At 35.8% G+C, this 14,282-nt stretch overlaps 2 protein-coding genes and 1 long non-coding RNA gene across 4 annotated transcripts in view; 2 read left to right on the forward strand and 1 right to left on the reverse strand.

The window, feature by feature from the left end:
* Positions 1–7,723, reverse strand: part of mitfb (melanocyte inducing transcription factor b) — a 76,170-nt gene extending 68,447 nt beyond the window's left edge. For both annotated transcript variants that reach the window (XM_065286474.2, XM_065286473.2), the window contains exon 1: positions 7,521–7,723. In XM_065286474.2, coding sequence (XP_065142546.1) covers positions 7,521–7,624 — 104 coding nt within the window. In that variant the 5' untranslated portion in view covers positions 7,625–7,723. The remainder of the gene's footprint in view (positions 1–7,520) is intronic.
* A 2,529-nt stretch (positions 7,724–10,252) lies between these two features.
* On the forward strand, positions 10,253–11,146 carry LOC135776124 (uncharacterized). Its single transcript, XR_010544047.2, has 3 exons — positions 10,253–10,376; positions 10,666–10,917; positions 11,006–11,146. It is a non-coding gene; the product is annotated as an uncharacterized lncRNA (long non-coding RNA).
* A 2,006-nt stretch (positions 11,147–13,152) lies between these two features.
* The window catches only part of frmd4bb (FERM domain containing 4Bb), a 57,234-nt gene continuing 56,104 nt past the window's right edge, over positions 13,153–14,282 (forward strand). Inside the window, exon 1 of the mRNA XM_065286478.1 lies at positions 13,153–13,280. The gene's annotated coding sequence lies outside the window, so the exon portion shown is untranslated. The remainder of the gene's footprint in view (positions 13,281–14,282) is intronic.

Genomic DNA, 14,282 nt, shown 5'->3' on the forward strand with positions numbered 1-14,282 from the left:
GGGTGCGCTACGATTAAGTGAAGGTGGTCTCTGGTACGGTTTGCTTTGACTTGGGGGCGGGGCGCAAGCAAATAAATTAAATCTTTATAAAATCATCTTTAGTGTAGTAACCCTTTGTCTAGAATTAGCAGAAATTTTATTTAATAAAGAAGCTTTTTGAGGGTTTATGCTGGGATGGTTTTTAAATGGTATTGAAGGAAGTCAAATATAGTCCCTCTAGAAAAACGCAATTATGCGATTGCACGATTTAATGCATAATCAGGCAAAGTCCGCATATTTATGCAGGGACTGCATTTTTTCAAATACGCCGCACTTTCACTGCATAAATTGCAGATTTCTGCATGCAAAATATGCGGGGCTTGCATGATTTCATAATCCCGCATTTTGGTAGCAAAAAGTCACATAAATCTTAGCAGATAGTTGAAAAATGCATTTACTTCACACAAGCGCAGCCATGTCCCCTGTTGCCATGGGAACGTTATGAAGTGACGTAATAACGTGATGTGAACATCACTGAAAAGCTGAAAGTTTTTGCAAGTTCTTGTAATTTTTGCAAGTTCCCACAATTTCATTGCATAAATTGCATAAATATCCCGCACACTCCATCACATTTTTTAAGAAAACGTGTCGCAAGATCAAGGATTTTTGCCTGCAACAATCACAAAACAACTGATCTATTCTGAGCTCTTATTGACTGCTTTTTCTTCATTATTCAGTCCAGCTTATTCATATCAATAAATAAATAAATGCTTTGTTTTGTAATAAAAGCAATGAATATGTTGGCACATTAAGGGCAAGATTTACTAAACAGGGCAAATTAGCACTGATGGAAGTAAACATTACTGCTACTGCAGGTAATTTACTGACAAAGCGCATGTTAAAGAACACAGGAGCAAAAATCTGATGTCTATAATAACTAACGCCATCTACTGTACCAAGCGCAGTGCAAATAAGTGTAGCTATTCCAGTAAACTAACAAATGCAAACCAATGCCGTTGCATGATTTATTTAAATACTCTCCCCCCTTATAAACTGTGTGTCTAAAATTGAATCTCCTACAAATCCATATGCAAAAAAATCTGTCACAAAAACAACTGCTTCCACGCCTTCACAAAGCTAACTCTTTCACGGTGTGTCTTTAGTAAATCACGACAGTAGTTTTGTGCAAAAAAGGAATTTGTACTGGGGCAAGTTGATAGTAAAACTGGCCCTAAATGTTTTTAACATACTGTAAATATTTTTAAACATGTCGTCATACACCTTCAGATTAAAATGTTTTGAAGATCATGAAATATATTTCAGTCAAGTGACTCTAAACTTTTAAATGGTTGTGTGCATACTTAGCAATAAATGTTGTATAACATGTTTAGATAACTAGATATCACTGAAATAGGTGTCCTGACATCTACACCAATGTTAAATCACAATGCTTTATACAGCAGTGTTTCCGCTATATACATTCAACCGTGGCGGCCCGCCACTCCTAAAACATCCCCGCCACGCCTGCGGTTGTGGATAGAAGGGATACAGCAAACGAAATCTCGTTGGATGAGCACTGTTTTATCCTAATCCTTTAACCAAACCCAACTCTAAACACAAAATTTCACACGATTGTAGGATGTATTTGTATCCAATTTAGCCAGAACCGCTGTTTTCATCCTAATAATCCTACCTCCAAATCTAATCCTTAAAGGAATATTCCATTTTCTTAAAAGAAAAATCCAGATAATTTACTCACCACCATGTCATCCAAAATGTTGATGTCTTTCTTTGTTCAGTCGAGATGAAATTATGTTTTTTGAGGAAAACATTGCAGGATTTTTCTCATTTTAATGGACTTTAATAGACACCAACAATTAACACTTAATTCAACACTTAACAGTTTTTTTCAACGGAGTTTCAAAGGACTAAAAACGATCCCAAACGAGGCAAAAGGGTCTTATCTAGCAAAACGATTGTCATTTTTGACAAGAAAAATAACAAATATACACTTTTAAAGCACAACTTTTCGTTTAGGTCCGGTCCAGCGCGACCTAACGTAAATGGGTAGTGACGTAGGGAGGTCACGTGTTACAAATATAAAACTCACGTTTGCTGACTATTTTAAACAATAAACTGACACAAAGACATTAATTAGTATCAGTTGACATACAACAACGTAGGAACGGTCCTCTTTCACCACATTTGTAAACACTGGGGCGGAGTTTCGCGGTCGTCCTCTGTGACCTCTTGACGTGATGACGTATTGCGTCGGGTCACGCTTGCGCATGACGACCGGATTTAAACGAGAAGTTGTGCTTTAAAAGTCGATATTTGTTATTTTTATTGTCAAAAATGAAAATCGTTTTGCTAGATAAGACCCTTATGCCTCGTTTGGGATCGTTTAGAGTCCTTTGAAACTCCGTTGAAAAAAAATGTTAAGTGTTGAGTTAAGTGTTAAGTGGTGGTGTCCATTAAAGTCCATTAAAATGAGAAAAATCCTGCAATGTTTTCCTCAAAAAACATTATTTCTTCTCGACTGATCAAAGAAAGACAACATTTTGGATGACATGGTGGTGAGTAAATTATCTGGATTTTTCTTTTAAGAAAATGGAATATTCCTTTAACTTTTCGGCATTTGCTGTATCCCTTCTAGACAAAACCCACAGCGTCAGCTCGCAAAAGGCTACCGAAATGTCCGCTCTGCGAGACTGGCTGTCTAGAAATAAATTGCGTTCTGGATTTGCGTTTGTTCACTCATTTATAAATAAGTCTCCTAAAATATCATAATTTCCTCCATGGGTTTAGTTTCATGCACAAATAGATTTAAATCAACAGAGGATTATTAAGCTACGTTTCTGTTTTGAGAAATAATAATAAAATAAATAAGCCTATACGAAATATGTTGCACTTAAATAATTATTAAATTGACAAAACGAATAAAAAAGTATTTGAGTTTCTGTTCTTTTTTTTGTGACGCGCTCTAAAACCAAACCAGCAGAAAGCACGTCATGTTTTTAATGATTATAAATAAGCACAAGGTTTTCTCCTTATTGTGAGTTTACACAAATAAAAATACATCATTTGAAGTTTCGAATGTTGTTTTACTTTTATCTTTATGACTATAAATTTAGGGTAATTTAAGCTGCAAGGTCATCACGCATATGATGTTCACCGGCGCATATCTACACCAACACAGCGCAGGGCTGCGAGAAAAGACATTATTAAACTTTTGATTTAACATATTACGAGTTTTTTGGACATTCATTTGGAATCACTGTACTCATATTATCAACTTATCGGGCCATTAGTTATTCAGTATAGGCTTTAAGCGCAGCGCGATGCTGACCGCTCAGCTGTCAGTCAATCGTCTGTGCTTTAGATCGACACTCACAAAGTTTCACATTAAATGATAAGATATTTGTCCAAAAACAAAAGGCTAAATACTGAATACTACTTATATGCGACTGCAAGACATTAATAGTCGAATCTGTTTGTAAGGAAACTTACATTATTCCCGTGGAAGAGAAGAACGTTGGTAATAGAAACTTGAGGCAGACGTTGAGACTGTTTTATCTGTTTTCAGACGAAACAGCAGGGTCGGGGTACCCGCGGGTGAACCGCATAATATTTGATCTAACGGGTGTAATAATAGGCTATTTGCGTGTCATTTGTGTTGTAGATGCAGGTCGGGACTCAACAGACAAGAGTAAAATGCGGGTCTAACATCCAAGACCAAAATTCGACTCGTTTTTAAATGTCCCGTGCTTATTTGTGTTTAAGATCTGTCTGAAGACCGGTAAAGGTTTATATTTAACTGCGCGATTTGCGGTATGACCGGCTCGGGGTCACAGTCTTTATGTCAAATGGTACGGGTGTGAAATAAAATTGCTGCTGATGTCGGATAACTGGTCGGTTGTTCTGTCAATCACAGCGGTGCGGATTATCAAACAGGACTGCATGACTTTGTAACAGCTCAACACGAGGACGAACTTGCAATGCACACTACATTAAAACTACAATGAAATATCCGAACTACGTACGTAGCTGTGTAACGTTTTTTTAAGAAAATACAGTTTAGATCAAACATAGAAAAGCAATATGCTATAAATATAAGGAAAAGTAAATGACAGCGTGAAAATTATAAAAAAATACATGTTAGTTTACTGTAGCCTATATTCTACATTAATTTTTTTTTTACATTTATAATCCTCATGGGCGCCCCCTGCCGCCACAGCTGAAAAAAATCCTAGAGGAAACACTGTACAGTGTATGCGTCAAAAACACAATTTTAGTTTTAACAAGTACGTAGCATTGTACAAGCCACTGCAAACCTTACGTGCCTGCTTCTCTTTTCACAAGTGTTTTATATGCCATTTATTCTTATATATATATATATATTTTTTTTTTTTTTTAAAACATGGTCGCATAATGAAATAATGTGTTACCCATGTCAGATTTTCAGTAAAGAGGTCAATCTGTTATGTAAGGGATAATGTAGAGGCAGCCGGTAGTTATTGGGAAATAAGCCCCGACAGTGTGATCAGGACCCGACGCGAAGCGGAGGGTCTTGTATCACACTGAAGGGGCTTATTTCCCAATAACTACCGGCTGCCTCTACATTATCCCGCTTATTACACGGCTACCTGCCACATAAGAAAAAAAACTGGACATGAATATGAATTTTAAAAATTTTATTGACATATTTGTTTTTAATTAACATTTTTATCCTTCCGCGAAACTTTGCACAGATGCATAAAATGATCGTAATACCTTATTAAGATCCGCTGCTTCATACTTGTCTGTCTCCATTTTTTCTCTTTTAGCCAGTCTTTGAGCAGTTTTAATCCCCATTCTGTATTTTTGTGTGTGATGGCTTCGTAGCTGTCATGCTCTATTTTGTCAAGTTCAGTCTCAGTAAGCTGTCTGTGTCTTGTCGTGATTGTCCAGTGTTTGTCACAAGATGGCGCCAAACAGACAGTAATCTTTATTGATCTTTATTGGCGCGGAGCGATTTTACTCGTGCAAGTAGTCCGGCTATGCGTTATTAATTTGGAGCGGTTATTATTTGAAAAGAACGAACCTGCAAATGTCTCAACTGACCAATCAGATTCAAGTATTCCAGAGAGCCGTGTAATAAGTTATGGGAATGCAGTGGGCAAATCAGGAGAACATTAGCAAAATGGCAAAAGCAGCCTGCAGCACTATTATAACTAAAACTACGAGCTAAACGACAGACGATGTTACTGAAGCAGGATTTGTGATTGGAGGGCATCAAAAGATTAGTGATTATTTTTGTTTTGTTGAAATTCATTTCAGCTATTAAAGTAAGATGCAGATAAGACTGTAGTGAAAACTGCAAAATTTGTGATGATGTGATCTTACTCGGTAAGATTTTGGAAAACAGGATTTTATATCAATGCAAGTCAATTTAAAATTTTATGAATCTGATGATTAATGAATAATGACACAGTATAGAATTGCAGTATAGACAGTTTCAGCAGTAACAACATAAACAAACGGCTTTTGTGGAACAAACGTAACTTCCGGTAAACTCTGCAAAGAATCAATAAAAACTGAATCCTTTTAGAGTAGTTTATTTCTGATAACAAGCTAAATAAACAACACGTAGATGACCTAATTTCAAATCATAGCAAGTGTATCAAAAACTACACTTAGCTAAAATTCCTGTGTAAAATGTGTACTATATAATGTATACAATATTAACAACAGATCAGCTACCAAACCTCCCTTCAAATAGAAGTAATACATGATCGCTGTCTTCCCTCGTCTTCAGGAAACCAAAACATTTTTTATTTTCGACAAGGTATTTGTTCAAGAGTTCAAGGGTGGTGATGGCACAGTGGATAAGACACACGCCATTGGTGTGAGAGACCCGGGTTCGAATCCACTGTGACACACCATTGTGTCCCTGAGCAAGACACTTATCCCCTAGTTGCGGCTTGTGACCTCTGACATGTATAGCAATTGTAAGTTGCTTTGAATAAAAGCATCAGCTAAATAAATAAATACGTAATCGTGTCTATAGATGGGCCATAAAACTCAGGTAACCATGACAACGTCATAAAAATACTAACCAAATGTAAAACTTCAACACAAAAACTTAAAGCAACTTTATTTTGCATCCTACTCAACACTTTAATTTAATTACACAAATTTTTCAACAGCAACCTTAAACAGCTCCCAAAATAAGCCCACAGCATCAGAGGTATAAGACTGCCTGTGTCTAAATTTATGTTGTTAATTTTCACCTCATGGCGGCCAGAGCTGTCTGTCTCATCTAAATTAAGATCTCTCCATCTGCCAATGAAGCTTCACAGAACTAACATTTATTTAGTGCTGATAAAACATTGGATTGATATCATTTAAACATTTTAACTTTGCATGTGTGGTTGTGTATAAAACTGTGCATTCTATATGAAATAATTAAAGCATTCAGACACTAAACCTTCAATAACCCACAAGTACAGTATCTAAGCTGAAAAATATCCTGTCAACATACAATAATAATGACAATAATTTTTTTTTGGCCACTTATGAAATACAACACCATAAAGATTCAGATTTAATTTCTGCTTTGTTCACACATTTGACTTTTTAAGCTGTAAAGCCATTGTTAAATCTTTTATCCTCATGTCTCTGTTATAATCATTTACTCAATTTTAGATTTTGTTTATAACATGACCACAGTTCTCTCATTTAAACCTGTCTTACAAGAGCTAAAAGATGTCAGCTGGTCCATCGCATATTTTCATTAAGATGAAAGATGAGTTATTTTGCATGCCTTCAGGATATTTTAGGAAATACAGTCTTATTCTGCTGGGTTATTGAAGTGTCTGAGTGTTTTAATTATTTGATATCTGGATGCATTGAGCTTATAGAGGTCAGGTTTACACACAAATTCACTTCAAATGTTTAAATTATATCTAATATAACGTTTATTATTAAGATTATAAAGATAATGACTCTGCAGGTAATAATTTAACACATTACTATAAAAATAACATAAGCATAAATAATTACCTCACACAACAGATTTGTAAGTTTAACTTTGTTAGAATTAAATTAAGTATTTAATACACATGAAGAACTACTGATGTTTTCAGCATTATATATTTCTATATTTATATTCATGACAATTAAAAGCGTTCATCAAACTTCTTACACAGTAAAGTGAGTTTAATTGTTATTATATGTGTGTAAATGTTTGATGATGATGCTGTATCTTAAGGCGTTGTCTAACTCTGACTAGTCTGTGAGCGACTATTGCGCGCTCTCTACCAATGTAATCAACAACGCGCACGACGCTGCCATACTATCGGCCGCTTCGCATTCATTATGACAACAGCGTTCGTCGCGTCGCTGTAAGACAAAACTAGTGGAACTAATAAAAAAACTCGATCACGAGGCAGACACAGTTTAAGCATATATGCCCTGGCAATACTTTACTTTAAAACGCATGTGACATGGGAAAGGCAGTGCGCGTCGCAGCTGTCAAACGCTCCGCTAAATTCACTGACCTGTTTTTCAGCGGTTGACTCTTCAGCTCGTAATAGATTTTGGGCTCGTCATGAAACTCCTCGCCGACTTCAAAGTCGGCCACGATTCCCGATTCTGGCTGCATCCTCAAAGTTGTCAACTTTCGTCAGCTCCCAGGTGATAAAGATAAGACGTCAGTTAGAGCCGTACTTTCAAGCCGCACGAAGTGCCAGCCACCGTGATGTCAAAAGTTGTGTTTGACTTTATACGGCTCTGTGTCAAAATCGCGTATGACATAGGAGTATCGCGAGAGTGACTCAAAAGCAGTGGTATATGAACAAAGAGTTGTGTTCTTGCGGTACTATGATGTCATAAGAATCGTTCTGCGCAGAGTCTTATGAAGTCGAACACACCTCTTCAGTTCTGCGTGCGCTCCAGCAGCCCGCTACGTTTGTTTTGTAGTCCGTTTAAAGGAATTGTTCATTATAGCGACTGGAGCCAAATGACGCTAGAAACTACAAACCCCAGAATTCTCGACAGAGTGGGACTGTCGTGCGTCAGCACCTTTTTATGGACTGTCACCGAAAGGGGCGGTACCCGTCCAATGCAAACTTAATGCGTTGTTATGATTTACTTGTTACCATGATTCCAAAAAGGTTAAGAAGTGGGTTTATTTAACGAAGATAAATATTGGATTTAAAACATTACACTGGCGACCTTGTAAACATGTACATTTACACATTTGGTGAGTTGAGCTACTGGGGCGGCACTTTGCAAACAACAGCCGCACGATGGCAGTATAATCAATAAAATAACAACCCGACGGCATCGGCTGCTGTCAAATATTTAAAATGTGTTGGTATTAACGTAGGCCTGTGCTGCTTGCTTTTACAATTATTGTGTAGTTTGTGCAGAACTGGTCATATTTACAAGTCTCTGAATTACTCCTGTAATAATGTGTACTAAATGATGACAACTATAGAGAGTTTTGCAAAATAATGTACTGGAAAACATCATATATACAGTGAGCAATGCTTTGTCTTAACATGTTTGCCTATTATACACCTTATGTAAATATATGTCCAACAACATCTACCATGTTCTCAATGTTCACTCAGGTACAACATAAACAAGATCAACAACACGAGGCATTGACAATTACTTGTCGGGTACGTGTTACAAATGGTTCGGTAAGAATATACTGTATAGCTCATTGGTACAGTATTGCGTTTGCAACGCAAAATGTCATAGGTTTAAACCCAGAGAACACAAATATTAATAAAAAATGTATAGCTTGTAATGCACTGTAAGTCACTTTGGAATAAAGCCTCTGCCAAATGCATAATAAGTAAATATAATTATGTGACTCAGTCAAAACAACACATTTATAACTAAAACTATAGCTAAGAGCTATATAAAAAATATATAAAATAATATATATTAAAAGCTGAAATGTTGACTTCATTATGGGGAATACTGTACTAAATACTTAACAAGCAAATTGTATTTTTATTAATTTATGCTCGAGTTTATTTCCACTGCGTTACAGTACTACGAATCCAAAGGACGCAAATACGCTGTGCGTGATTTTAGCCCAAATTTGTAGCAGCTGCAATCAATTAAACGTGCAAAGCTAATTTAGTCCGCGTAACGTTAACGTTATATGGGACAGATACGTTGAATGAATTATTTTTTTTTTGTAAACTTTTGTTAATATGGCTCAACGGAACTCTACGGAAGGTGAAAACGCCCAGACTATTGTTAACTCAGGTTAACAATGACATATTAAATTCATTATTCGAGTGTTTAAGTAAGCTTTGTAGCAGTTGGAATAATGGAGAAATGTCAAGGTTTATAAGTTTAAGTACCTCAGACATTCTCTCAGAATTATAACTTTTTGTATACGTTCATTTAAGTTACCGTGTTCTTTGTGTTTTTGAATCTCTGCGTGGCACTGTTTTGTGTCGCGCGTGTAGCTGTCACCATAGAAACGACTCCAGCAGGAGGAGCTACTGCTGCGCGTGCTTTGGTGTTTAAGGCCATCGTGGGTTTATACTGTGTATTTTACAAACTTGAATTGAGCACAAAACTAAAAACTTCGACAAGCGAGTGTTACTAAAACGTGTTATTAAAATTGTAATTATTCCGCGTTTCATGTAAATCTGTTGACGTTAATGTTTTTATAGTTAACTGTAGTACATTTTCTGGACATTGGAGTGTTTTTAAATCTTACTATGTAAATGAAAGGCAGTAGCATTTACTAAAGTGGTACTACAATATGGTTGTATTTGCTAAGATTAACTAGATGCATTAGCTAACACTAACAATAAGTTACTTTTACAGCTTATTAATCCTGTTCATGTTTTTTTTCCATTAACGAATACCTTTTTACAATTGGCAAATGTTAACATTAGTTAATGCACCATGAATAATTGGCATTACAAGGATTAATAAATGTAGAAATACTGTATTGTTTGTTGTAAGTTCATGTTAGGTAAAACATTTATAATGTATACAACCTATATTGGAAATTGTTACCACTACAGTTAATAATGCACTGTGTAGTTAATAAAACTACAGTTTACTAGTTTATTATAGTGCGTAGCTTAGTGTAGTCTTCATCATGAGGGTTATTGCACATGCATTTGAAAACAGTTATGTATTAACACTTGCCTTGTGTGACTAAACATATGCATTTTTTTTTTTAAATAAACTTTTACATCTAAAGCGGGGAGTGTTTGTTTAACTTAGCATTACAACTTGGTTTTCAGGTCAGCAAGCCACCTTGAAAACTAAAAGTGCATTTAGACGCAGAGCGCCACTTGCCATTTCACCTAAACGTCAAGATGCTGTAGCGGTCGTCTGCCCAATGCAACAAGATGAACGCAGTGAACCTGGTAAGGACTCGAGATTCTTGTCCAGCTTATATAATATGGTGTTTATCCTTTATTCCCCTATGCCAGTTTAATATGCAATGAATTCTAAGCCATTTAATGCAAAATGTCCCACACAGAAATAAAATTCTACAATTCAAAAAGTATAGCAATAGAAAAATGCATGCAACATTGTCAAAGTAATTGACTCTCAAAGATAACTTCATGCCACTTGCATGCAAAATGTATGTTTTTGTATACAAAAAGGGCACACAAGTTTGTTTAATTTACATACTGCTAACACAATTCCTAGGTGCATCTGTACCAGGACTTTTAGATGTTTCATCACCAGAAATCTCTTCGCCTGCTCGTTCTAGCAGCAGATTGCAGGAAGCCATTGCTGAAATCCAGGAGGCACAGAAAGCGTAGACGTGAGAGTGTAAGGTGGGAACGTTTAACCCGATTAAAGCCCTTCTCATTTGATGCACGTGATGCTGCACAGAGAGTTAAGCGTGAAAGGAGACTGCAAGAGATTCGTCAGAAACAACATCAGTTGCTGAAAAGGGTAACTCCTTTCACAGTCTTTTACTTTTCTTTTTTTGAAAGACACAGATTTTGGCCACAATTACATCTTTTTTTTTTTTTGCTCACAGCGTTCCAAATTTAAAGCTCATCCCTTGAGAAAATACAAACCTATCCCGCCTCCCACACAAGCAAAGGGTGATATGGACAACTAAAATGTCAAAAAAGGTTTTCAGTGTCGTTTTGTCAATTTTAAGTATAAAAATAAATTATTGTACTCCCACTTAAACTGTGTCTTGCAATTGGTAATCCAACCACTGAATGGATTGAATCTTATGAAACATGGGTTGAATCATTTAGTCTTTATTGTCACCATCTAATACAGGATCTGAGATACAATGTGACATGCATCATTCATACTGTACCAGTGCAGTGCACTTTCATGTTAATCTTGATAAAATATTACCTGTACAATTTTTAATAGATTCCCCTTTTCCAAAATGAAAGTGTCTATAAAGTATTTAAAGTTGTCCCGTGGCCGGTTGCATAAACATAGCCGTGACGTTAAGACTGCGTCTTAAGTATGATTCTGACTAACTAGCAATTAGTTGGGGCTAATCAGTCTTATTATTTGGATTTAAATTAGACCAATCTACCTTTCTATGTAACATACTTAAAACAGTTATGATCAGTCTTGAAGAAAAAAATTCATGACTAACTTTTAAAGCTAGTCTTAAAGTTTTATGCAACCGGCCACCGAAAGGTACTTATCAGATCATTTGTTTAGCCAGTGTCTTTTCACTTTACTTAGTTTCATGCAGTGCCTCTTATGTGTCAAACCCAGTCCAGCTCTTAATTGACATCTTCTAAGAAGTTATGACTGTTTTTTTTTTTAAGAAACTGCCTTAATAACTGTATTGAAAGCCTATATTTGCTCAAAATGTAATACCATGACATTTTGGTGGAAAGCAAAGTGAGAAAATTGTGTATGTGCGTGCTACTGCCCTCTTGTGTTTTCCTACACAAAACCCTGTGTGTAGATACAGTATATCAGGGGGTTTTCAAACTGTGGGTCGCACAGTGAGATCAGGTGGGTCGTGCAAAGTCACTTGGATGAAGTGAAAGTTTTGTCCCGTTAATGATAATTAAAGGGATAGTTCACCCAAAAATGAAAATTCTTTCATTTGTTTAAAACCTGTATAAGTTTTTTTTAATTTTTTTTAAAAATGATTGTGAGCACAAAGTTGACGGTACCCATTGACTTTCATAGTGGGGAAAAACAAATACTATAGAAGTCAATGGGTACCAACAAATGTGTGATTACAATCTATGATCAAAATATTTTATTTTGTGTTTGACAATTAAGAAATTGATACCTGTTCTAAACCACATGAGGGTGAGTAATGATGAGATAATTTCCATTTTTGGGTGAACTATGCCTTTAATGGCAATGTTTTTTTTTTTCAGTTATTTTAGGATTGCAAGTTACATTTAATTCATACAATGACAATGTAATTATAAACTTCTCTCTTCTAAAAGAGAACTAGTTTATTTTTGTATTTCTAAATGGGTTTTTTTCTGCATATTTCTATTAAAACTTTTTTTTTTTTTTTGGTCCTGCAATAGATTATACCCGTCTAAATGAGTTGCGGAATGAAAAGGTGTACTGCAGTATATAAAGCTTTAAGAAGAAATGTACAGTATTTATACAGTATACCTTTTTTACTGCATTGCTCAGTATTTCAATTCAGTGAGAATAAGCATAGGTAAAGGAAAGGTTTTAAATAACTATAAAAGTTTTTTTTAATTTTTTTTTTTTGTGTAAAGTGTGTAAATTTGATAATTGATGACGTTAATGTAAAAATATGAAACTATCAAAATGTTATGACTTTATCCTCGTTATATTGAATTTATCCTCGATATTTTTTTCCTTTGAAAAACTAACTAGTTTAATCTCGCATTATAATGACTTTTATCTCGAGATGGATTAATTTTTAGCCTGGCCCTAATCCTCCTTGGTGCTTTACTTCGTTATCTTATAAATATTTTCTAATTTACCAGTTATGCTGAATTATTTTGTCGAGTTACTGAAATGATGGGTCAAGAAAATGTTAAGAGCAATTGTTTATTTTACACAGAAATGTATTTACGTTTTTTAATTAATTTCTGTTAAAATCGTTTTATTGTGTTATTACAAAACGTGCAAAAGATGCGCGCACTGTGTGTGTGCGCGCGCGTGCGTATGTGTGTGCGCGTGCTTGTGTTTAGCCGGCCCGGTAAGGGGAAGGCGTGGTGAGTGTAGATGACTAGATGTGTGCTCTCAGGATGAACTGATGCTGTGAGGGATTTCGATCAACGGACAGACAGACATCATCTGAATTACACGGAAACGCCCTGACAGAAAAGGTAAGATTTGATCACATCAGTCGCTTTATTATTATTATTATTATTTTTATTTTCAATATCCTTTATATCCGATGATTCGGCGTAAGACAACAGGCTGTAATGTAAGCACGTGAAACACAATGAATGGACCGGGCGAGGCTCGTGTCGTTAACGTGGTTTAAAGAAGCTAAGCATTCAAACATGAGCGTGTTTTATTATTGGCTTCTCGTGTTGCTTTAAGGACAGTAGATCATTTATCAGACTACGGTGAAGATTTATTTATTTTGTTCATTCTTTAATTACAGTATGATGATGATGATTGTATAGCCTATCTCGTGTATGAATCGGTGTACAGTACATCTGATGCGTTACTATGACAATACCCCAATAATGCTGCTGTCTAGGTAGGCAGCTCACTAGGTTTTAAGACACATACAGTGTTCTCAGTGTCTGGACATAGACCATAATTGTGTAAGGGTTGTGAAATAAAGCTTTCCCGTTTGATGAGGACATTACATTACAGTCAAGACCTCTGATGTCATGATATTGATTTGATTTCAGCATGGAGTTAAAGTCTTGAGGATTGTTAAAGCTGCAGCGTGTAGATTTTAAAATGTACAAAACCTTTCTCTGATTCCTGATGCATGTAATGTAAGACATTGTCAGGTGTGTAAATTCTGTGGTGCTTTTATTGCTTTGTTTGTTTTAATAGCTTGACCAGCTTTAACTCCTTTATTATTGCTGATAAAATGCTTGTTTTTATTGTATTCTGGTTAATTGCATGCACATGCAAAAGCAAATATGAAAGCTCATGTTAATCTTCTCATTGGGGCTTTAACTGAGTGTTTGTCTTTCCATTTTCAGTTTTGTGAGTGACTTTAGTTTTTCATTCACGTTTCTCATTCATATCTGAAGCGTTACCCGAACTTAAAATGAGGTTAAGAGGCCGAAGGAAAATTTGCATCCCTCCTTTGTTATTTGCATGCCATGCAGTAGGTGCTCTTCCAGAAACAGTCATGAACT

Source organism: Paramisgurnus dabryanus, chromosome 21 (genome assembly GCF_030506205.2).
Source record: "Paramisgurnus dabryanus chromosome 21, PD_genome_1.1, whole genome shotgun sequence".
NCBI lineage: Eukaryota > Metazoa > Chordata > Actinopteri > Cypriniformes > Cobitidae > Paramisgurnus > Paramisgurnus dabryanus.